Raw genomic sequence first — 25577 nt, 5'->3', positions numbered from 1 at the left:
AAAAGTTGTGCCCACAACCATTAAAAAGAAAAGCCTTTCCAGTCTGAGCCTAAAGCATTCCAGCAGTGACATCATGGGCCTACTCATCACCAGACTGTTGTGGAACAACACGGAATGAACTCAGAGCACCCAGATTTGTTCCTAACAGTCCTGCCCTTTAAAAGACCCAGGAGAGCACTTGGCTCCACATCTTGGAACAGGAAGAAGGCTGTCAACATGGGCTGTGATCCTCTGCTACGTCTGAAAAGGAGGCTGTCTGTGTAGGAGGAAAAGGCAGGGAAGCTGGCCTGTAGGGGTTGTTACTGGCCACGCTGTGTCCCTGCAAACCTAAGTACAGCCACTAAGAATAAGCTGAAACTGGGGAAAATCAAGACTGCAACAACACACACAGGTAGGTGGTAAGAAGTACATCAACACGGTAACACAAAAGCAAGCTGAAGACAACTGAACACTTAATTTTATTAATTTAAACACGTAAAGAAGTGTGGCCAAAGTTGTTTCTTATATGTATATTGTTGTTTTTCAGTCACTCAGTCGTGTCTGACTCTTTGCAACCCCCTGAAATGAAGCACGTGGGCTTCCCTGTCCACCATCTCCCTGAGTTTGCTCAAACTGTGTTTGTTCAGAAACGCTAGGTAAAAATTTTCTCTCTCCATTAATACAGGGAAGAGAGATGCAGGGAACTATAAAGAAGCCAGAGTCCTACAGGAAGTGCACCAAAAAAGGCTGGACCGGCGGGCACAGTAACCAACAGTGTGCAGAGTGCGACAGCTCAACCACAAGAGAAAAGCTGATGGAGACAGACGCTCATCTTAAGATGCACAAAAGCCAAGCAAGTAAGAAACACATCTAGATGGAACCTCCTGCGACCCGAACGTGATGAGCACAGAGGAGGAGAAGTGAGGCAGCGGATGGCAAGGAAGGCAGGAGCCTGGGCCGTCCCCGGTGGGGCAGGCCAGGCCAGGGAAGGCTGGCTCAGGCAGGTCACCCCAGAAGACACACCACATGCCAGCTCCAGAGCTGCACCCCAGCTGGGACGGGCAGGCTTCATTTTCACTTCAGGCAAGGTACACAAATATGAAGGAATCAACTCAACGCACAGAATCAATGAAACACTAGGAGACTGTGACTAACAAGCTTTGTAAAGACTATCTAAGAGACCCTGCTTTTTTAAATGCGGCCGACAGCACAAACGTGACCAGCAGTGCGGGCTCTCTAGCTGGAATGGGAGCCCGAGGCGACTGGTTCCTTCTGGAAAACTGCCGTCTCCGTGGACACACTGAGGCTCACAGGAAGTCTAGTGTGCCTGACGCACCTCATAAACCCTCCATCTCGGGAGAGGTCCCGAGGGCTGGACTCAGCTCTGTGGTTCAGCCAGTACCTTAAGGGTTTGTCCCTATAAACAAAGCATACAATCTTTAACAGAAGTGTTTAGCTGCTCAGTCGTGTGTGACCCTTTGTGACACCATGGACTATAGTCCGCCAGGCTCCTCTGTCCCCGGGATTCTCCAGGCAAGTATACTGGAGTGGGTTGCCATGCCCTCCTCCAGGGGATCTTCCTGACCTACGGATCGAACCCATGTTGCCTGTGTCTGCTGCACTGCAGACAGGTTCTTTACCCCTGAGCCACCAGGGAAGCTAATAGAAGCGTAATCAAATTCAGTAGCTTCCCCTGGATATCAGCTGGAACCTTCTGTCCTCCAGGGCAGTGGGAAGTAGGGAGGAGGTCACAGTCACCATGCCGAGGTCCATCAGGAACCAAGACAGGCCCGGGCTGTGCTCAGCATCCAGGCCAGGGGCCTGATGACCCCAGGCTGTGCCCAGTAGGGCACCGAGCACCTCACAGGCTTCCCAGACACAGCAAAGGCGTAAGCGCTCCCTGTGCCCGCGGGTCATCCCCAGTGCAAACTCCCAGGCCCAGGACTGAGGCACAGCAGGGCTGTGGGACCCAAAGGGACTCCACGAGATGGGGGAGGAAGGAGCCGGCACTCCAGCAGCGCCACCCCAGGCACTGCTTCAGACTGGCTGCTCACACCCCCAGCGGGGTCACTGCTGCCCAACGGGAGGGGGGCAGGGGGAGCACCACGGGTCCCGCCCAGTTACTGACCTCACCTCAGCGCCCACCTCCCACCAAGCAAGGCTCCAGGAGACAACGGGAAATGCACTGGACAGTGGCAAATGCTGCTTTTGATTCAAAACTGACACATGAACTACTGAGTAAAATCTCAAACATGAAGTTTTTAGATAACAAAACGTGATGAGTAGATTCATGGACCTGAAAAAGGTAATTTTACAGACATGCTTCTGGACCCAGTGACTATTCCAGCAACGGTGCCCATGTGGGTTGCACGTGGGGTCTCAGCCCAGGTGAGGGACAGCCCCAAGGTGAGGCGCTGGAGGCGGGGTGCGGTGGCGGGCCCCGGGCATCTGCACGCACGGGGACAATACCTGGCGGGATGACCACCCTCGAACCAGCTAGAGCAAGGACAGGCGGCCCTGGCGTCAGGCAGCCCGGGGAGGCTCACACGGTAAACACGGCTTCTGCCGGCTTCAGGAACACCTGTCAAGGGTCGCACTCTTCAGCTGCAGCCTCCTGGATGCGAAATGAACATGCGTCCAGCCCACGGAGGCAGCCTCCAAAGACAAAGACAGGTGTGTCTAATGAGACTCTAGCTGACACGGACATGCTTCTGAGTGCTTCCTCTCCATCAGAGCAGTTTCTCCAGAACAGGTTCTTGAAGGAGAGCACAGAACACAGAGGTCTGCTCCTGACCTCAGCGACACAGACCCCACACGCAGCCTCCCTCCAGGCGGCAGCACTTCTGGTGGACACACAGAAATCACGAGGCGTGCTGAAGATCAAGCCATCTCGATAGAGCTGGACCTGCCTCCAGACCTGTGACACGGAGCGCCCCTGGCCGGGCAACGACAAGGAAAGGAGCAGATGGTCGTGCTGGAGAAATCCGCTCAGGTCCTCCTCAACACCGGTCCACAGTGAGTGCCTTGGAAGACGCTCCGGCCAACTGTATCCCCCACAAGCTGGTCACGAGACAAAGGCTGGAGCCCAGGGTTTTCCCACCAGTAAACATCAAGGCCCTTGAGGCTGACGCTTATTCTCACAAGCACTGAACTCTGGCAAGCTCCCAGCCCCATAGCACAACTTCAATGAGAGGTTTGAAGGCAGGAGCTGACAGGCCACTCTTGAAGGACACACACCACATAAACTAACATAAACTAGTAACTCTTCTGTCATTGGAAGCTGGCTGCAACTGTAGGCATGCTCTGGACAGCTGCAGAAGGTTCTGGAGCCAGAGCTAAGCTGCGCCCACTTCAGTCTGGTGGGCACTGAAGCAGAAGGCTTGACTGGAGTCGGAGCAGAGAAACCGTGTGCGCTGGAGCTGCCGGCGGGCGGAAAGGTGACCCCGGGGCCAGGCTGCGGGGCGGGAACAGGATGCCGGGTCTGTACACACACCAGCCGCCTCGCCCGGACAGAAGCACCGTCCCGGCCTCAAACACCAGAAGCCTGCCACCGCCCCCGAACCTCTGTGCCCTCACCCCCGAACAGCAGGCCCGCGCCAGCATGGCGGAGCTCGGAGACGGCGATCGCAGCCGGCCGACCGCGCCTCAGTGACTTCCATGAGGACACCCTCTTCTCCAACACCACCTGTTATTTCATAAAAATATACGCACTCGTTCTGCTCATCACTGTTTCTTAAAGGAGGTAGATGAACCACATTATTAACCCAAAGACTCAACAAACATGGCCACTGCTAGCACAGGCCCAAGCAGACGTGGTCCTTACCTCTAGGAAGCCACATCCTAAGGGAGACGGAGTGACAGACCAGGGTTCACACCCAGAACTCATCGAGGAGAATGTGCGGGCAGCTGGGCACAGGTGGAAGCATTTGGGGGGCCGGGGGGTGGCAGTGAGGGGCTGGGGGAGCAAGCTAGAGGGAGCAGGGAGGAGGGGGAGCGCTGACGCAGGTCCCAGGAGGCTGACAGTGGCTCAGGGGTGCTGTGACGGCTTGCAGGGAGACACACACACAAAGCAAGATGCAAAAGTAACTAACCACGCGTCACACAGGTAGAGTTTCACTTTCCTCTAATGTTTGAGACTCAAAATTCAGATTCAGCGGCCTTTATGAGTCAGAAAGAAAACCCAGTCATTCTGAAATGGCAATAATAGATGATGTAATACACAGACACACACACACACCTGCTTTTCTCCCCCACAGGCTTTATGAGAAACAGCAGGGCCACCACTAGCACTTCACAGGCGCTTCAGGGACTTAAGGTAAATGCAGTGTCCTCAAGACCACACAGTTTCAGGGACTTCCCTGGTGAGCCAGTGGCTAAGACAGAGTACTCCCTATGCAGGGGGCCCGGGATCGATCCCGGGTCAGGGAACTAGATTCCACATGCTGCAACTAAGAATCGGTATGCCAAAACTAAAGATCCTGCATGCTGCAACAAAGATCCACAACTAATACCTGGAGCAGTTGAATAAATGATATTTTTTTAAACAGTTTTATCTACTTCATTAACAAACATTCACTGAGCACCTACTCTGCACCATGCACTGCCCTAGGCACTGGAGATACAGCAAAGAACTGAGCCCATGCCCTCAGGAGGCCCATGTTCTAGTGGAGGCAGGCTGACCCCCAAAAAACAAAAGCCAGGTAAAACCCAGTGTCCCAAATGGTGATAAATCCCTGAGAAAATACAGCAGGGAAGGAAGACAGGAGGGGTACAAATGTAACGGCCAGAGGCACCCCCACTGGGAAGGTGACCTCTGACAAAGACCTGAGGAGGCGGGGAAACTTCAGGGAGAGGACTGGGGAATGCAAAGGCCCGGGGGCAGAGCGGCTCTAGACTCACAGTTGTCCGCTTGACCCTCGGGACGGGCCACCTCCAGACAGGACCTCTGGATGCCAGGCAAGACCTCAGGATCCCTGAAACCCCCTCCTCTGGCCACATCTGGCACCCTCTGGGCACCTCAAACCTCAAGGGGGAAGCCTGAGATGGGGTTTCCCGTAGGGTCCAAGCGCCTCCTGCACCCGAGTCTGATGCCGGGCGAACCCCACTGTGGGGTCACACATCAGCCCTGGGCAGCAGATGCCGGCCACCAGACCACGGCCGCTGTGGACGTGCCCCAGAAGCTCCCGCTCTGCGCCAGCACCACGGGCATGGTGACACAGGGACCTGTCACTGCCAGCCTTTCTCCTTCGTGGAATTTTGCAACCTCCTTCCTGCCTCAGACAAAGCGCCCCAGCGACATGCCTCAGCGCGAGACTGCCTCTCAGGGCCGCGCTGACGGAGCGCTGTTCACAGGGACAGCTCAGGGCTCCTGCTTTCTCTCCCTGAAGTCATAACTCACTGGTATGGGTATGTTTCAATGAACAGTTTCAATTCGGCAGTAAAATGATGATCGCAATGTTACCTTTTAAAGCATTTTAAAAGCATCAACTGTAAAATGAATAAGCCTACGAAGAAAGCCCTCGCCCAGTGTGAAAAGTCCAAATGTTTATCTGTACTACCACTGTTACTCTAAAGGGTTGATTTTGTAACATTTCGAGGTGATAATTAAGCTACGGAGAAGGAACTCTGAGAGTCCTCACTGAGGTCTGGAGGACTCTCTCCAGCTCTGGCCCGGGGCGGGGGTCAGGCTCACGAGGACCTCCTCCCAGCCCACAGGCCCTGCGCCCGGTAGAGACAGCACTGCCTAGGGCGCCCAGGGCCTCGGGTGAGCCGCTCCCATCCAACACAGCCCCATCGGCCCGCCACCCACTTGGTGACCCAAAATTATGGTAAACAAATACATCTGGTTACTCAACAGCTTATGAAATGTAAGTCTCAGGTGCAATTTAAAGCTCCAGCACCCTGTCCCCCAGCCTCCTCCGCCCTGGTCACAAGTCCTCAAGAGCACAGCTCTCCACCGGGTCCTGACAGCGCAGCGTCACAAGTCGTGACTGCAGGCCTTCCTGACACACACGGCGCACCCTGAGTGAAGCACCTCCCACTGAGCGAACGCTGGAGCCCCTGCCAGGGGCTGCAACCCCCACCCCCGCTCCCCCACTTCCCGGAACCAGCACCCTCTAACCCACACAGGACGGGACCCCTCTGCTCCTCTCTTTGGCTTCTGGAAATGCACTAAGTGGAGCCTGTGGCTCTGCTCCACGGCGGACAAGGACGGACGGCTGTTCTCAACTGAACTTAGCCTGAAGAGCTGGTGCCACCAACATCCAGCACCTGTGATGTCTCTGGAGACGCGGGCACACCGCCCACCACACACCGCGTCCTGCACCATCACCGGGTCACGTGACCGAGTTAGCAGGTGGCACCCGAGGGCCCACCGTTTCTGGGCAGGCCCAGGACAGCACATGAGCATCCCTAACAGAAGACACGCCCAAGTCTCAAAAAACCGACTTCCAAACGAACTTGGAAAAGCATTGTCCATAAACTGGGCGTTTTCTGTACACTTATTTTTACAGCGATGTGTATATAAGAACATAGGATTTTCAATTTCTTTGAGGACTGAATTCAGCAGTCTCCTCTTAAGAGGTAGAAACTCTAAAGGAAAAATTAATTTGAGATGAATTAATTTTCATATCCACAAAAACACATCAAGGTTTAATTTAATGACACTATCAACCACTAAGGGAGTTTAGGAAAATATGAGCATCGAAATATCCAGAATCCAGGGACTTCCCTGGTGGTCCAGGGGCTGAGCCTCCACACTTCCAGTACAGGGGCCCAGGTTCCATCTCTGGTCAGAGAACTAGATCCCACACGCCGCAACTAAACCCGCCCCCCCCACCCCGCAAGTCAAATAAACAAACAAACACTGAAAAACAAACCCAGTATCCCACATTCAGAACTGCTAAATGTGACAACTATTTGATTGACAAATAGATGAAAATGCAAGTGAATTTGGAGGAAAGGAAAACAATGACCCACAGGTTTCTTTTCCAGCTTCCATCAAGTCTCTTACACCAGACACGGCACCTCTTCCCAAGTTGCAGGCGACGACTTCCCTAATCCTTAGGAGACCAACCGCCGGGTGAACGGAAGCTGGTTTTTAAAATACAGAGCCATGTGTTTTTAAAGCATACCCCAGACCTTAATTACCTGGCAGCAGGACGGGACTGCGCCGGGCAGAGGAGGAAGCGGAGCGGGCGACCACGCACCAGCTGCAGGCACCATGGCAAGCGTGCAGAGAAGTTGTGTCAGGACGAGAGACTCATGGTTTCGCCTCCTCCATTTTGAAACGTAGTTTAACACACTTTACAATGGGGCTTCCCTAGCGGCTCAGTGGTGAAGAATCCGCCGGCCAATGCAGGAGACACAGGGTCGATCCTGACCTGGGGAGCTCCCACACGCTGCAGAGCAGCTAAGCCCATGTGCCACAACTACTGAGTCTGCGCTCCAGCACCCGCTTGCCACACCTGCTGAAGTGCGCACGCGCTAGAGCCACGCTCCGCAACGAGAGCGCCCACCGCAGTGAGAAGCCCGTGCTCCGCAACAAGAGAGCAGGCCCCGCTCGCCGCAGCCAGAGAAAAGCCCCAGCGGCACTGAAGACCCAGCGCAGCCAAAAACGAATAAAATTATTAAAAAAAAAAAACACAAAAAACTTTACAATGGAAAGTGACTTATCTGTTCATCCTAACAGATATTCACTTAGCGCTGACCAGGTGTCCAATCCTACCTGAGCCCCGGGGACCAAGACGAGCAAAGCAAACAGCACCTGAGTCAGCACCAGGAGGCAGGGGAGGGGACGCAGGGGAGCGGGGTTGCCTGAAGTTCCTCGGATCCCTTTGGATCTTTCTTTCTCATCTCTGTATCTTTATCTCTTTAGAAAGGATAAAGTGCACATTAAGCAAGAATTTCACATGAAGAACAAGCTCGGAAGTCTGAAGCTAGACTCATGGTTGGCGTGATGAGAGTCAGTCTTTCAGCCTGAGGGGGGAGCCTGTCACTCCACACCGCAGCCAAGGACTCAAACCTAGGGGCTTACACACCCCACACCCCATACTGAAGCAATCGCAACTAGATGCTTTCAAAGTGTCTTGGCTCCGAGGAGTTCCAAATTTCTACCTACAGACCTGCTGAGGAAGAAACTAACTCCATGATATCACAACAGTAAACTGTCCCAGACGCTTAACCATGACTAACTAAACCACCCAAACCTCTCACGTATTAATAGTCACTACCTCAGACAAACAAGTTACAGGTACAAGAAGAAAAGTTACCTCCAAACTGTTCAAAGCTGCACTCTGCCAGGCCAGACCCCAGCTCCGCTCCTCACTAGCCATCTGACCTTGAACGTGTTAGGTCACCTCTCTGCGGCTCAGACTCTTCACCTAATAGCAGGGATAAGGAGAACCAGAACTTCCAGGCTTGCAGGAGGATTTAATGAGTTAATCTACACAAAGCACTCAAGCCGACTCAGACGGAGCATGCTATTAGCAGTTTTATGATTAAAGAACACAGAAGACACACAGTTTTCTCAACCAAGGGTCATCAGATCATAAAATAAACCCTCCAAGACCAAAATGAAGCTCATCCCCTTTCCAAATACTATTCCCTTTTCTGTGAGTAAACCTGAATTAACAATGTACTGAATGAAGAGGCCCAGCTCTAACTGCGAGGCAGACAAGATGATACAGGATGGCTGAGCTCCGGAATCAGGATCACAGCCAGGCCTTCTATGGTCAGGATACCGTCCTGCTGTCTAAGGCTTCAGTCAGCGAGAGAAAGGATCCCAAACTCAACAGGCCTCCCTGGTGCCGCGTGAGGCGACACTCCAGAAGGCCTTGCCAGGCACAGCCAACGCGCCGAAGAGAGGGGCACCTCCCTCCCGGTGCTGCACGAGGGTGGCGGTGGACTGCCCCCCCCAGCCAAGCAGCTCGGCCCCAAAGGGACCCTGCTCTCCAGTCAGGAGTGCTCACTGGCAAAGAACACTCTGGTAAGAACCTCCTCGCAGCTCAAGAAATCCCACAAAGCTGGGCCCAGCGCAGAGAACCTGGCAGAGGCGGACACAGCAACCACAACCCCCCAGCCCCGCCCAGACCCCACCACAAGGAGCCAGAGGGAAGGAGCCAAGCCGAGGACCCCCGGCGAGCTCGCTGAGATCAGGGGTAACCAGGGCTGAGCCCCACTCTCTGAGCCACGGTTCACTGCTCTGTAAAGAGAGGTCAAGAACACTAACCCGCTCCTTGAGGGCTGCTGGGTGCCCACGACAGACAGGAGCTCAAAGGCACTCTGGGAAGGGCATGTCTTGTGTCCACAGGGCAGACAAGACACGGCCACTGCTGAGGCTGGACTGCGGGGCCTGGGTGCCCATCTGCGCGCGCCGAGAACACTGGCGGCCGCCCACTCCACCCACGGGAGCCTCCAAGAACAGGCAGACTGGGAGCTGGCCCACAGGACACCTCGGTCACCAATGAGCGTGTGCAGCGTGACACAGCAAAATGCCACCACTCCTGACCAGCAGGGAACGACCCCGAGGAACTCCGGGTGGATGGCTGACTGGATCTCAATGAACACCTGAGTAAGACATTCTGCTGTTCCATGGTGCAGGGTAGAGAGAGTTCAGTTCAGTTCAGCCGCTCAGTTGTGTCCAACTCTGCGACCCTATGGACTGTAGCACGCCAGGCCCCCCTGTCTATCACCAACTCCCGGAGTCTACTCAATCTCATGTCCATCAAGTCGGTGATGCCATCTAACCGTCTCATCCTGTCGCCCCCTTCTCCTCCCGCCTTCAATCTTTCCCAGCATCAGGGTCTTTTCCAATGAGTCAGTTCTTCGCATCAGGTGGCCAAAGTATTGGAGTTTCAGCTTCAACATCAGTCCTTCCAATGAATATTCAGGACTGATTTCCATTAAGATAGGCTGGTTTGATCTCCTTGCAGTCCAGGGTGGAGACAGGACACGAGCCAAGGGGGAAGCGAGCCAAGGGGGAAGCGTGTGGGTGATCTCCAAGGGTGGCCACTTAATCCATCCCCCTCCTCCCTTCTCCAGCCCCTTGGACCTTCTCACCCAGCCAGAGGCAGGAGAAGGAACACAAGGTCATGGCTACCAGCTGCCTGAATGAAGTCCAGTCCTCAGGCTTAACAGAGCAACCCATGGATTGCAGCCCACCAGGCTCCTCTGTCCATGGATTCTCCAGGCCAGAATACTGGAGTGGGCAGCCATTCCCTTCTCCAGGGGATCTTCCCAACCCAGGATTTGAACTCAGGTCTCCTGCATGGCAGGCTGCTTTACCACCTGAGCCACCAGTAAAGTCTAATAGACCATAAGACTCAGCAAACGCTGTCCCTGAATTGTGCTAAACGGGCACCTCCAACGTTAACTTTGTATATACCACAAAACACTGAAATACAGGATCTCTTTGCCCTTCCCACTTCCCTGCCATACTCTGAAACTGCATACAGGTACACTTTACAAGCCATGAACTTGATTAAGGTGAGCATCAGGATGCGGGTGACTTCTGGGCAGGTGAAGGGAGATTATAATCAGCAGGACCACTTAGGGGGCTTCTAAGAGCTCAACAAAACGCTGTGTTTACAGGAGGGTGGAGGCACGGGCCAGTTTGTTTCAAATTCTCTATATGCGCCCATTATAAACACAACTTTAAATAACATTACTTAAAGGGAAATTAATGAACTGCCATTCTTCTCTACTTCTAATAACTTTTATTAAGCACTTACTGTTTAATAACACACACCTCTGAGCATTTCACACATGGCATCACAGTTCTCAAAACAACTTCTGGGCATGAGGACCACGGGCACCCCTCTTTACAGACTGAGAGACTAAGGCACAGACCAGGCCCTCGTCTGGGTCCCAAGCCCAGCAGTGAAGCCAGATGCACACTGCCTCGGCCCTGCCCAGCTGGGGGGCGGTGACGGGGGGAGCTGATGCTCAGTGTGAGCCGGGAACAAGCACGCAGGGCCATCCGGGAAGCAGTCAGTGACCACTCCACAACTCGCCTTGGGCTCAAGTCCTTCTGACAACTTCTGTCACACTGAATTTAGCTGCAACAAATTCATACTAAGATTTATACTATGAAAGCATTTATTAAGAAATTACTCCAAACAGCTGGAAACAGCCTATGTAAATGTCCACCAAAAGAACAATGGCTGCTCACGGTTCACCGACAGAGGGGAGCATCACACAGCCACTGCAAGCAGTTCATGCAAAACACTCAATGAAAATAGGAGACAAAACTGTCTCAGATATACAGTAAGAGTCCCAATTGATTTTTAAAAAAATACATGAAGGAGGGGCTTCCCTGGTGGTCCAGTGGTTAAGAATCCGCCTTGCAATGCAGGAGACACCGGTTTGATCCCTGGTCTGGGGAGATCCCACACGCCGCAGGGCACCTAAGCCCATGTGCCACAACTGCCAAGCCGGTGCTCTAGAGCCCGGCACCTGCAACTACGGAAGCCCCCGTACCTAGGGCCCGGGCTCCACAACAAGAGAAGCCACTGCAACAAGAAGTCTGAGCACCACAACTAGACAGTAGCCTGCTCTCCACAACTAGAGAAAGCCTGCACCCAGTGATAAAGACACGGAGCTGCCTAAAATAAGTAAACAAAAATACAGAAAGGAAACAGTGATGACCTCTGAGTGAAGGAAAGACAGATCTTCCAGTCAGTTCCCTGTAACTATAAACCTGGACAGTTGCAAGGGATGGAATCCACCCAAGGAGGGTCAGCAGATGCAGGGACTCGAGGTAGTGGGGACCTCCAAGGGACCCTGTCAATGGCACACCAACCACAGGGGCCACGAGGTCAACAGACACAGGTGATACCACATGGGGCCCACAGACTGCCTGAACTTCCTTCCAGGTCCATCAGTTCATTCATTCAGAAAAGACACGTGATGTATAAAAGCATTTGCTAATGTGCGGATGAATGTTGGTATCTTTTAGATACCTTTTATGTGAGGAAGAAATCATTAACCACCCGTGGGGGCCCAGCATGGAAATCCTACTTTTGCTTTTCGAAGTCTGTCATCCCAGAGCTGTATCAGAAAAACGGCAGCACTTCAAAGGTAACTGTGTGTGTGTTAGTAGTGTCCGACTCTTTGTGACCCCATGGACTTCAGCCCGCCAGGTTCCTCTGCGCAGGAAGTTCTCCAGGCAAGAATACTGGAGTGGATAGCCATTCCCTTCTCCAGGGGATCTTCTCAACCCCGGGATCAAACTCAGGTCTCCTGCATTGCAGGCAGATTCTTTACCATCTGAGCCACCAGGGAAGCCCATCCAGGTACTTAAGATTCTGTCTCACAGCCAAATGACGTGAATGAAATCTAGAAAGAATGTGTATAAAAGCTTTACTCACTAAAATCTATTAGTAATCAATAAACAATAATATCAACAAGCTCTTGCCTTCTGTTTTGTTAAAATAATATGATATATTAAACTTGACAACTAAGCAGCAAAACTGAGCTTCTAAACTCAAGTCACACTTATACCACTTACAAATGAATCTTCTCTTGGGAATTAAACCCATTCAGCTAACGTTTTTCCACAATCTAGTTTGGGAAACTAAGTGATACCTAACTTGGTCCAAAGCAGAGCATCTTGAAAGTTAAGTGATATACATGGTGAGGCCAGCAGCACAGAGCTGTCTCCCCTCCTGCCCAGAAGAGCCAGGCCTGGGGCTCCTCTTTCCTGCTTTCTAGCTCCCAACCCAGTTCCTTAGAGGAAACCTCGCTCGGCCTCCAAGAGTAAAAGATCAAACGCTAAAATGAAATCTAGAGCACAGGGGCACTGTCAGTGAGATGAGACTGTCCTCCAGGGTCCCAGCCCTCCCAAGCCCCCTCCTTCAGCCCCCTTCCCCTCTGCTGGGCTGGGACCCTAGGCACTGCCCACGCCTCTGACCGCTCCGGCAGCCCCGCCACCTTCCCCTGGCTGACCTGGCCCACGAGCTCTGCCCTCTCCTGTGTCCTTCAACCTCAGTGGGGACTGCACTGTCCACGCCGGCCCACGGCTCGTGCGCCTCCCTCGGCAAGGTGCGGGGTCCTTGAGAGCAGCAGAGGGGCTGTGGGGACATCCCCAAAAGGCCCTGGTACTGTTTATCCTCCGTTATAAACAGACAACCACACTGACACTGGTAACTGTTCTAAGAGCCCTAACAGATTATCCTGTTGAAAAAAAAAAAGCCAGATTAATGTGTTCAGACTTGTTTTTTAATCCTCTAAAGCTTCTCTCTCTTTGAAATAGAAAATAAAACCCAACCAACCCCCAGAATGCCACTGGCCATATATATAAACATCATCCGGCAGGAACGCCCTTCCAGCAGTGTCAACTCACTCAGCTTGTTTCTAACTGAGACTGCCTCTCCTGATACCTGAAAAGGCTCCTCTAACAGTTGCTTTCCTTTCCAGGGCCTTTATCTACAAATTCTGAATAAAGAGCGTCTTATTGGGAACAATAATGACCAACTGAGACAGAGAGACTTTGTCCCACTGTGAACAGCCAACTCCCACAGCAAAGCTTCACAGCATCAGCATGCAGAGAAAGACCGACTCTGTCTAGCATGACATTCATCCACACCTCCACTGATCACCAACTGAGAGTTCAGTTACCAGAAACAAAGACAGGAGGAGGAAGGAAGGAAGGGCAGGCAAGCCGGCCAGTCTCTGTCCCACCTTCTCTTAGCCCACTTCCAACACCTAGACAGCGTCCAGCCCCCCGGAGTCCTGGGGACGGCCTGCAATACCCTCAGGCCTCCCTGCGGGCGGCCAGGAGCCGGCTCCCTCATTTTCTTCAAAGTGCTTTCCTCATCATTCCTTCTACCAATTCTTACCTTTGTAACAGTCTTGTTTTCGCTGTGGTCATGTAGAGAAGAGGTTGGAGGGGAAATCCATAGATGGGTGAGAAAACAAAACCAACTCATGATTTTCCTGAAAATACCTATCTTCAGAGATCTGCTGAAGAAACTCCAAGCTCTGTTCTTGGTTCAATCTAAGAGTCTCAGAGTTAACAGCCCACAAGTCAATCTTGACTCAAGATCTTCAGACAATAATAACACTCTAGCTTCATGGGCAAGAAAAGAGCCAAAGAAGAACATATCGCAGCTGACCACCTACTTTCATGAAGCCCAGGTAATACAGGACTAGCTTCTTATCTGCAAAGAAGGCACAGAGAGACTGAGCACACAGGACCAGAGCACTAATTAGATCACACACGGCAACCTTCAGACACTCCCGCAGGACACGGGCCTCCCCCAGGAGGAACCGTTTCTGTCAGTGGGTTTGGGTTCACTCAGCACCCGGAAACAGCTCTGTCCTGGCAGAGTCCTGGGAGTGCCCAGCCCACAGAAAGAGGCCAGAGCAGGCAAAGCACCCGGACCCCCTGCCAGTCCTAACCCGATACATGTCAGAAGCCCTCCAAGTCCCAACTGTCTTCATCTGGAAACCAGAAGATCTGACTGGGTGAGCAGGAATGTCCCTCCCCAAGTGAAATACTGTGGTCATCCTGGGACACACCATCAGCAAGGACCGCAGAGCAGAGCAGGGCCACAGGCCTGACTCCAATCACTCAGAACCACTTATCACCTTGCCAGTGACACGTGACAGGTCATACCAGGCGTACCTGACGTCCTTGGAATTCTTCCTTAGCTCAGAACCCCAGTTTCATCACCAAAAGATATCACACAAATTCAAATTGCAAGACAGTCCATGAAATACCTGAGCGGTCCTCTTCAAAAGCATCAGGTGCATGACAAATAAGACAAGACTGAGAGGCCATCATAGAGCAGAGAGGACCCTGGAGACGTGACAGCCAGACGCAATGTGGTACCCTGGGTGGGGTCCTGGGACAGAAAGAGGACGGTGGGGGAAACTGAGGAAAGCCCAGCAGGTCTGCCGCATAGTCACAGTGTGTTGGCAGGGTTAGAGCTCAGTTTTGACAGATGTGGCCGGGCTGTGTACATGCTAACATCCGGGAAAGTGGGATGATGGGTATTACAGGAACTCCACATTGTGTTTGCAACTTTTCTATACACCTAAACTTATTCCAAAAATCAAGTTTATTTTAAAAGTAAGTTTGTTTTGAAGGTTATTTTGATCAGTTCAGTTCAATTGCTCAGTTGTGTCTGACTCTTTGCAGCCCCATAGACCGCAGCACGCCAGGCCTCCCTGTCCATCACCAACTCCTGGAGTTTACTCAAACTCATGTCCATTGAGTCGGTGACGCCATCCAACCATCTCATCCTCTGTCGTCCCCTTCTCCTCCTGCCCTCAATCTTTCCCAGCATCAGGGTCTTTTCAAATGAGTCAGCTCTTCGCATCAGGTGCCCAAACTATTGGAGTTTCAGCGTCAACATCAGTCCTTCCAATAAATATTCGGACTGATTTCTTTAAGGATGGACTGGTTGGATCTCCTTGCAGTCCAAGGGACTCTCAAGAGTCTTCTCGAACACCACAGTTCAAAATCATCAATTCTTCGGCACTCAGCTTTCTTTATAGTCCAACTCTCACATCTATATATGACTACTGGAAAAACCATAGTTTTGACTAGACGGACCTTTGTTGACAAAGTAATGTTTCTGCTTTTTAATATGCTGTGTAGGTTGGTCAAGCAAACTGAAAGGATCTGAAAACATCTGTGTCATTAAAAACTTGATTCAGGGGACTTCCCTGGTGGTCCAATAGTGGGGACTCTGCGTTTCCACTGCAGGGGGCGCAGGTATGATCCCTGTTTGGGGAACTAAAATCCTGTATGCTGCAGGGTGTAGCCAAAAAAAACTTGACTCAGAGTCAATGCTGAACACTAATTTGAGAAATATATGGCTACTCAAAGAAAATAATACACTTGACAGGAAGGGAAAAACCCTGACTCTGAATAAGCGCAGTATAAATTTCCAAATACCACCACCTTCTTCAGCATGCACTGTCGGAAAGACATCCAGGACTGGACGCACAGCAGGCACAGCCCACCTGTCTTCCCGGCAACAAAGGGGCGCCCCCTCCTCGGACGGCTCCGCCCTCAGCCAGCCCTCGCGCCTGTCCGACATCTGCCGGGCAGGACCGGCCCCGGCTCAGCACACCCCGTGCACCCTGGGGCCCGGTTCTTCTGGGTTTCTCACGGCAGCAGCCCCACAAGGGCCGGCCACCCCCTCCTGGCAGGGCACTGCCCTCCCCTTGGGCACCACCTGCAATGGTGGTGCTGCTGGCCACTTCCCTCCTTCCCTGAAGCAGGGCCATGGCTGGTGGGGCTCAGAGAGCGGTGAGCTGCCCCCCACCCAATGAGCTGCAGACGCGGCCTCTTCCCCGAGGATTCCTTCAGGGCATGAGCACGGAGACCTGTTCTGTTGACACCTCTTCTAACCCACGACCAGCCCTCCCCACCCACTTCCACCCCAGAGACATAAAGCTCAGGGCCAGCCACTTCCAGGCGAGAGTTTTCTAAGATCTTATTAAAAAAAAAAAAGAAAAAAAGAAAAACGCATTTAGATGACATGAGTTCTGTTTTTTTAGGAATGAGAATAAATAGGTTCACAAATAAAATCTATACTTAGATTCAATTTTTAAAACTGTACATCTGATAATAACCAGCTATGTACATACAATCAGTAGACTGTAATTCTGAAAAAACCCTGAAAGAAAAATGCCAAGCTGCAAGGAGAAAAAATGGGTTAACATGGGAAAAGAAGGCAACGCAGGCTGAGCGCCTGAGACCCTGCAATGAAGGAACAGCCTCCAGTCCAGGTTAAGTCACAGGCCACTCTGAGAGGAAAACGGAACAGCTAAGGGCTCAAGGTCACTAATGACAAGACCCTGGAAACAGCAATGATCCAGCTGCTGAGCTTGTAACTTACCTGCTTCCCCCGGCCCCAGCCACTAAGGATCAGACCTTCCTGAGAACGTGCCTGAGCAGAGCCAGTATCCGGGCAGTTTTCCCAGAGACTAGGCTGTTCCCATTACTTCCCAAAGGAGACGCTCTGCACGCAGCGAGAGCAGGCACACGCTGGGGTCTCAAGTGCCAGGCCACCGCCACCCTCCTCCCAGGCTGCCGGCTCACTCACTCACTCACTCACCGCACGGCCGCGCACAGGTGCCCAGCAGGAAACCCCAAGGCAGCGGGCTGCTTGGACACGGAGTGCCTGCGTCCCTCAGGACCACCAGCACACAGCTGTCTCAGGAGGGTGGAGCCACCCACACCCAGGGCCGCATGCACCCACGGAGCACGTGTTCCTCTTGGGCCAGGGCACCCCTGGGAACAGAGCAGAGCCCAGGGCTGGGAAACGCCCCCTCCAACCTGCCCCGAAGCGGCAGAGAGGTGCCAAAGGCACCGCAGCGCAGGCTGGCTGCTTCCAGCACAAGGGGAAAGCAGTTTGGCGTCTGGTCCCAGAATCCGCTAGGGACACCCTGACCTGCAGTCAGGGCCCACCTCGCCAACGCTGGCACTTCTCCAGGCTAGACACTCAGGGTCTGACCGTGAGGACAGTGGTCCAGAGCAGGGCAGCAGTGCCAATGTGGCGAGCCTCAGCCCAGAGCACTGCACGCTTGACCCTGACTCCTCACTCACCCAGATTTCACCCAACATTTGATCAGAAAACTTCTCAGGCGGGGCTGTGGGATAAAACAGAACCAATGGCTTTGAAATACAACCTTTCCAAGGCTCAGGTAGGTGGTACAGTATGTATAAAGAACGAAGTATAATACATAAATATATTCCCTTTCTGAATTACATTACCTTAAACAATGAAGAAATGGAACGTGGGACTATGCTTCTAACCATCTGACTTCTAGTTTGGAAAGCTTTCATGTTAAGCAACAAACAGCCTACGGTGAGACCCTCCGCCCCTCAAACACACTCAGCTCTGAACACAGGGAGTCAGAACATACATGCAGGATTCAGAGATGTCTTTGTCAATAAACAGCAAAGGTCAGACAGACAGGCTTGTGACAACCATGACAGGGATGAAAACCATGAAGAGAAAAGTGTGAGAAAGAGTAACAGAAACCATCTAGAGACTCCAAGTTCAGGGAGACACGTTTAACAAGGGCTATACACACCCGTTCCAGAGAACCAGAACACTGCACAGGTAGTCAAAGCTGATGCAGACGGAGGGCAGGAAGGGGCACAAGGAAGCTGACTGGCTAGAAAAGGCTTCAGAGCCGGGGCGGGGAGGGGGTGTTTCTCCTGAGGGGGTCTCTTCAGGCCAAGAGGAAGGGCCTGGAGACAAGAGCCTGGCGGTCGGAGATCCTGAACCTGTCCTGGGCTGGGCAGGCCAGAGAGAGAGCCACACAGCGGGGGCGTCTGAGGGACCGGCATGGAGGAGAGCTAAGTGATGAGCCGGGAGAGGCGAGGGAAGGCACAGGAGCATCAGAATTCGGGGACCACCCCAGCAGCCCCGCACCTCCTCACCAGGAAAGGGAAAACGAAGGAGAGAGTGTGTCCGCGTTTCCAGCACCACCAGGCGAGAGAACAGGACGAGAACGCGGCGTGGCAGCACAGCACCGCAGGAGGGCGTCCACCGGCGTGACCTCCGCGCTCAGGCACAGGCGCTCAGACAAGGTCTCCCCCTGCACATGGTAGTTTTCCGGGTCCCCTGCAGCCTGGCCCTCCCAGCCTCTCAGCATCCGGCGGGTGGGGGGGACAGAAAAGTTAACTCCAAGCCCTCTCCCCACAGCTTTCCATGGCACTTAAGGAGAACCTCAATGAGGCTCCAAGCCTCCGGGCGAATCTTACCCACCTTTCTTGACAGCATCCAATATTCGGCTGTCACTTTGAGATACAACTCCTGCTGCGCTAAAATTAATTCCAAAAAAGAACAGGTTGAAGAATGAGACTTCAACAATGAATTCATTGTTAAATAAGCTTTTAGCCGGATGAATTCTGACTGAAATACTGCCGAGAGATACACACACACACACAGCCTCTCATCAGCCCTCTCAGCGTGGGCAGACCTGCCACCAGCTCCACAAACAGGCAGAAGACACGGACCTCCAGACATACCTTCAAACCACACCTTTAAATATTCTGAAGGCGGCAAGTGGCTGGCACAGTGGGCACACAAGCCCATCTGCAGGACAGAGGAGGTCACTGGGCCGCCAGGAGCTCTGCGCCCCCTTCATCAGGCCCTCGGCCACACTCCACATGGCTGTGCCCCCAGGAACCGGCTGCAAAGGTCAGGTCTGCGCCACCTCTTCACACACAGAGCTTGCAGTGCGGTCAGTCCTCGCTTCTGGGAGGCCACGTGTAATCCAACTATGTAGACAGACACCTGAACCAGCTGCTCTGGTAAGGGATCTGAAGCCCACAATTGTAAATCCTTTACAGTGAACTCTCTCTCAACACATTCAAAACAACTTGGGATTTCTTGGAGTAAAAATGTCAGTTTAAATTATTAAAGTTTCCTAGACCAAGAGAATAGGACCAGACTTTGTGCAACTGTATAAACACAACCAGCGCCAAGCACAGAAAACAGACCCCACAAACCATCATGAACCCAACAGACCTCTCTCTTTTTAAGCCATCGTCACCAGAAGACGTTCCCCACTGCTCTTGAGAAAAATGCACCCTGCCTGTCGACAGGTATATAGACTGGATACACAACTGCTTCTCAATATTCAAACAATTTTCTAAAGGGTCTGGTATCACAGGGAACAAGAATGCAACGCAGTTAGAGAAGAATGCATTACTGAAAAGGCCTTAACGATACATGTCCCAATCTACAGTTTCCACACCAGCACTTCCTCCCTGGTGATCTGCCCTTTGAACCTGCCATCAAAACAACTGTGCTCCGCACCCTACGGCCAGCTGTCATCACAAGGGCACGCACACGCCGGCCCCAACCCCCACACCTGCTGAGGGAGTCATTTCTGCATCAAGCGCTCCTCAGCAGTGGCTCCTCACTCTGTAGTCACAGAAGTGAAGCATCACGTGGGACCCCATCAAAGTCCACATCCACAGAAGCTCCTCCTCAAGAAGGGGCAAAGTGTAGGGCCCGTGGAGGCTCGCCTCACACCACCACCGGGAAGGCACCGACCTTGTTCGCCCCCTCCCTTCTGCACCAGTTCCCAATTTGTAACACACTTGCCCTCCATGCACCCAAACCCACCATTAGTTGGGTCAGTGGGGGAGAGCACAGGCTGAAAAGAGGGCCCATCCAAGAGCTGCCTCTTCCTCCTCCCCACACCACTGCTACAGGTAGCCCAGAGGCCGGATCCTGCCTTGAGGAGCAGCCCAAGGCCTCTCTTCAGTGCCCGTACTGCTCCAAGCTGCCGCTGCAGTCCTTATCAAACACACGTCAGAGGAGGAGGGCAAACCTACATGTCCACCCTTCATGAGTACGTGAGTACGGGGCCCCCACCTGCCAACTCTGGACTCGACTCGGTAAGCGCTGCGGGGTGGGAGTGCACCGCTCTGCACACGCCACACGAGGAGAAGCTATGCACAAGGGCGTGTGAGAATCGGAGCCCACTTCTTCCCAAGCTGTCAGCCTTCCCCACCGCCCTCCCACGCACACAGCCACCCTGCAAAAGCCACCCTGACGTGTGCAGGGGACCACTCTCCCCAGCAGGCAGTTTCACCTTTAACAACATCACTGCAGTTTCTCACCAAGGGAGGATTCCCAAGCTCACCATTCAGAAAACCAGCCCTCAAATAAGGAGGGACCAGAGCCTCTTTCCAAACAGCGGCTTTCTGACAGCATGAGGCTGAAACGGGCTCCAGGGGTCACAGAGTTCAGCCATCTGTCCTGAGAAATAACTAAGTGTTCTGTTGGTCTATGAGAGGACGTCCCTCCCGCCTCGTGCGTGGCAGTCTGAGGACACGCACGGCCCCCAGAAAGATGCCCTAGGCAGGGGCACTGAGGACTTCCGCAGGCAGCAGGCTGCGACCCTCCCTCAGGGCACCACTCCCAGGAGGGCAGGCAGGGTGGCACCCAGGCCTCTGCCATCAGTCAGACGTGGGCTCAAACTGCATTCCATGGGATGGGTACTCAACCTCTCCACACTGTGGAAACCGAAGCTTTCGCACCTGTAAAACGGGAGCAATGCTGACCTCGGAACACTGTGGAAGCCCAGCAGCACGCGGACGACTATCTGGCAAAGGGCCCGCCTTAAAGTAAGAGCTGGACACCCGGTTCCCCCAGCTTCCGGACCACTTAGTATCAAACCGGGCTGGACCGTTTCCAGACCTCCCCACTCATTCTGCTGCTCCGCTGGTTTAAGATATGTAAAGAAAGGGGAAAATAATCAGATCAGGGGCTTCTCATAAAGTGCCACCATAAAAATCCAGGTTCAAACTCACTTGAACAGAGCAAATCCATCTGTCCTCAGACAAAAAACCCACTATTGGGGGCATCTCTGCCATTACTGATGGGAAACACGGCATGTTCTTCCAGACATGTGGGGAAAATCTAGCTGACGAAAACACGAAAGCCTAGCTCCTCTCACTTCCTAATGGGAACGTCCATTCTTACTTTTGGAACTCATTTCTTCTCACTGGATTTCAGCGTTTTTGTACAAAAAAGCTGCCTTCTGCACAGAAACCTCCAGATGTCAAGTGTCGGTCATGTGGAACTACCAAGACCATGACATGATATGCTCTTTTCCTCTTCCCCTGGAGGCCGACAGAGCGCACACCTTGCATTGCCACAGCATCTCTGTGTGAAAGTTCGTCTCACAAACTTCCACAATCTGTCAGCCCCAGCCGCCACTGAGGGCCGCCAAGCATCCTAGTTTGTGTTTTTTGCGCGTATTCCAGGCCCCCCAGGGCACGGCCATACGTGTCGCAAAAGCCAAAAACATCCCCTCGCCTTTCACCGTTTGTCTCACCTGCCCAGGTCTTCCTCCTCTCCCACTTCAGATTATCACCGATCTCTACAAAGCAGAATTCTCGAGTCCACGGACCACCGGCAGAAGGTTCAAGAACCTCCCGAAGTTAATTACAAAATTCAGAGAAGCCCTGAGTTTTTAAAGGGTCCATGACCAATCAAAAATATTAACAGCCACTACTGCAAAAAATAAGAAAAACAAGGGGTTGAGTCAATTTCTTGGGTCTTCCTCTATTGGAGGGATTCGCCTTTCGAACCCGATTTTGTAAGCAGTCTAGACCTTCATCCAGCACCCACTTCACAATTGCATACAAGGTATAAATCCTTAAACCGTCTTCCCAAAACTCCCGAACTTAAGAGAGGGCAAACATAGACTGGAGTACTTTAAGCAACCCACAGAAAACATAGAAACACTAGCGATACATTCACCAACACATTTAACCCAACAAGCGCTTTTTCGTTTCCTTCCCCCTAAAATCTCTCCGCCCGGTCACGCTCACCAGCCCGCGGCGGTCGGTTCAAGCCTGGCCTCCCCGAAGTATCCCATCACTCCGGTGCCGGAGCAGAGCCCCAAGGCACGCAAAGCACCCACACGCCGCCCCGCGGGGCCGGGAAAGGAGCGCACCCGAGTGCATCGGACTTCATCCCAACCGGGAATTCGGAGGGGCCCGAGCATCAGGTGCTCCGGGCAAGAACTCGCACATCTCACTTCGGCGGCGAGCGGAAGCACAGGGACCGGTCCCAGGTGAAGGCCTAGAGCTGTTTCTCCGCAGACAGTCCGAAAGGTAACGCCGGAGGCTCGGCTACAGGCCGCGCCGCGCCGAAAACAAACTTTCCAAGCACTTCCACCGCGGCGGGCCGGTGACACCTCCCCGGCCTCCCCCGCCCTGCGCGCGCCTGTCAGTGCCCGCGCCGGGCCAGCGCCCGCCTCAGCCGAGGCCGGGGTTCGCGGGGCGGCCGAGCGACGCCCCGACGGCACCCGCGGTCCCCGGCCCGGCCGCTCACCGCAGGTGAGGAGGCGCCGCCGGGCCCCCGGGACCGCCCCGCCTTGCCGGGCCCGGGAGACCGCCACGCTCAGCGGGGTGACGGGCCGGCGCGCCCGGGCAGCAGCCGCGCACTCACCAGCTGGCTGGTGGTCCTGGCCATGGGCCCCGCGTCGGCACGGGCGCCTCCCCCGCAGCGCTGCGCGGCTCGGCGCCTCCTCAGCGTCCTCCTCCCCGCGGCGGAGCCCCAGCAATGGCCGCCCTCATCCTGCGCCCGCCCCGCGGCCCGCCGCCCCCGGCGCCGCCCCGCCCCCGCGCGACGCCGGGCGGGACTTCCGCCGGGCCGCCGCAGCCGCCTGCGCCCATTGGTCTCTCTCGCCGTCGCTCCGCCACGGTCCGGGCCAGCCCGGCCGGCGCCCCCGAGCCGCATTTCCGGGTTGGGGCCTGGCAGGCGGGAGCGGCCCGGCCCCGCCCCGGAGCGGGAGGGCGACCCCACGAGAGCCAATCCGCGGCCCGCGGGGCGGGGCTGCGCGCGGTACCCGGCGAGCTGTCATCCTCGCTCCGGGACCGGGAAACTGAGGCTCGCCCGGGCAGGGACGCGGCGGCCAAGGTCACGCCCCAGGCGCGGCGGCTGGGCTCCAGCCGCACGGCGCGGACTCGGAAGCGGGGCTCTGAGTAAACACCGAAAGAAGCAACTTCACTAGTTGCAAAATTGAGAAGTGTTCACGGAAGCAAAACGAGGCTCTAAAGCCACAGCTATTAAGGCAGAAAACCATCGCATCTCATCCCTGCTGAGAGTCCCAGGGGCTCCTTCAGGACTTCCTCCTCTGCTTATAAACTTTTTTGTAGTTGTTATTGTTGATGATGACGGTGGTATTATTGTTCTAACTATGGTAAAATTTAAGACCTTAACCAGTTTAGAGTTCAGTGGCGTTAAGTACATTCACGTTGTTGTTCTAAGATGTTATTTCAAACAAAATTAGAATCACTCTGTTACCTGAAGGTTTGCATATTTTAAAATATCTTTTTTTCTGTTTCCAGAAGAAATATATCTTCACTTAAAAAAAAAAAACTATTTAGACAATAAAGAGAAGTAACAGTAAGATAAGTGAATCCCTAATCTCACTGGCCAGAATTAATCATTGAGCAGCAGTGCTTACTCTCAGTAAGGACTGTTCATGTCTAATCTCATTTACTTAGAACAAGCATCCAGCTACTGTTGCCTTCCTCAGATGAGGAAGCTGAGGCATAGCATAACTCTGTAGCTTTCCCTGAGTTCTGTATCACCAGACCCAGATCTTGATACTCACATGCCAGAGGAGTTCTGTATCACCAGACCCAGGATCTTGACACTCACCTGCCAGAGAATGTGCTTTGACAATTAGACTATATGACTTCTATTTGTCCAGGCATCCAATCCTCTATTTACAAACCTTAAAATACCAATAGGGAGGGACTTCCCTGGTGGTCTAGTGGTTAAAAGCTTTCTCTACCACGAGCCTGGGGTTCGATTCCAGGTCAGAGAACTAAGATCCCATAAGCTGCGTGGCACGGCCAAACATTAAATAATAAATAACCAGTAAAAAGGCAAATGTAACCTCCATCCCTCAGAAGGCTCCTGCTGTTCTGACACTCACTTTTTTCACTTAACAATGTACCCTCCTGTATCCTGTCCAGCTCTCAGGATATCTGTCTTCCTCAACTGTAAGGGCTAAAGATGATTCCACTAGAGGAAGACTATAGTCTATGCCTCCATGCTCAGCCGGTCAGTAATGACCAACTCTTTGTAACCCCGTGGACTATAACCCGCAAGGTCCTCTGTCCATGGGATTCTCAAGGCAAGAATACTGGAGTGGGTTGTCATTTCCTCCTCCAGGGGATCTTCCCAACTCAGCGATCGAACACACATCTCCAGTGTCTCCAGTATTGCAGGCGGATTCTTTACCACTGATCCACCTGGTAAGCCCCAAATCTATGATATTGATCAAGCTCCCACCTGATACTGAAGTGGTTCCCAGACTTTTATGTCATGAACAAGGCCCTGTAGGTCAACCTGGACAAACACTTCCTTCCTTCCTTAAGATAAATTCTTAGCAGATGGAAATGAGGGTCAAAACACCAGTATCCTTCCCAGAACTTTTGCTGTAAATTGCTCTTTGCTACCCCACTCCAGGTACTGTAACCCTCAGGGGACACAAAGGCAAGTCCAAGGTAGACACTGCCCTTACTCCCATACCAAGCCACATCCAACAATATTGTACATCAATAACACCTACTGTATATTCAGAGCAGTGTATCGGATTTTGCCCCATAAACAACAGGTACTATGATCATTCTTTACACAAGAAGCCAAGGCTTCAGTAACTTGGTTACTCTTGGTCATAGAGTTAATAGGTTACAGAGCACAGGACTCAGAATGAGCCCGACCTACACCGACACCCTGCTCTCAGTCACTGGACTCAGCTGCCTCAACAACCCTTATTTTATACATACTTCAATCTTCATAAACTATTAATACCTTGTCCTCAAAGAATTCTAACCATTTTATCTTCTCAGAACAACCTGGAGAGACTCAATGTTTATTACCATCTTAAACATGAAGCATCTGGTCCCATCACTTCATGGCAAATAAATGGGGAAACAATGGAAACAGTGTCAGACTTTATTTTGGGGAGCTCCAAAATCACTGCAGATGGTGACTGCAGCCATGAAATTAAAAGACGCTTGCTCCTTGGAAGAAAAACTATGACCATCCTGGACAGCATATTAAAAAGCAGAGACATTACTTTGCCAA

The 25577-nt window shown here is 52.9% G+C and overlaps 1 protein-coding gene across 1 annotated transcript in view; it reads right to left on the bottom strand.

Moving 5' to 3' along the window:
* PDPK1 (3-phosphoinositide dependent protein kinase 1) overlaps positions 1-23083 on the bottom strand; it is a 62957-nt gene extending 39874 nt beyond the window's left edge. The window contains exon 1 of the mRNA XM_043916005.1: positions 22923-23083. Coding sequence (XP_043771940.1) covers positions 22923-22946 — 24 coding nt within the window. The 5' untranslated portion in view covers positions 22947-23083. The remainder of the gene's footprint in view (positions 1-22922) is intronic.
* Between the last annotated feature and the right edge of the window lie 2494 nt (positions 23084-25577).

This window comes from Cervus elaphus, chromosome 10, assembly GCF_910594005.1.
Source record: "Cervus elaphus chromosome 10, mCerEla1.1, whole genome shotgun sequence".
NCBI classification, from domain to species: domain Eukaryota; kingdom Metazoa; phylum Chordata; class Mammalia; order Artiodactyla; family Cervidae; genus Cervus; species Cervus elaphus.
The sequence above is the reverse complement of the archived record's forward strand: the minus strand, read 5'-3'. Positions and strand labels throughout refer to the sequence as shown.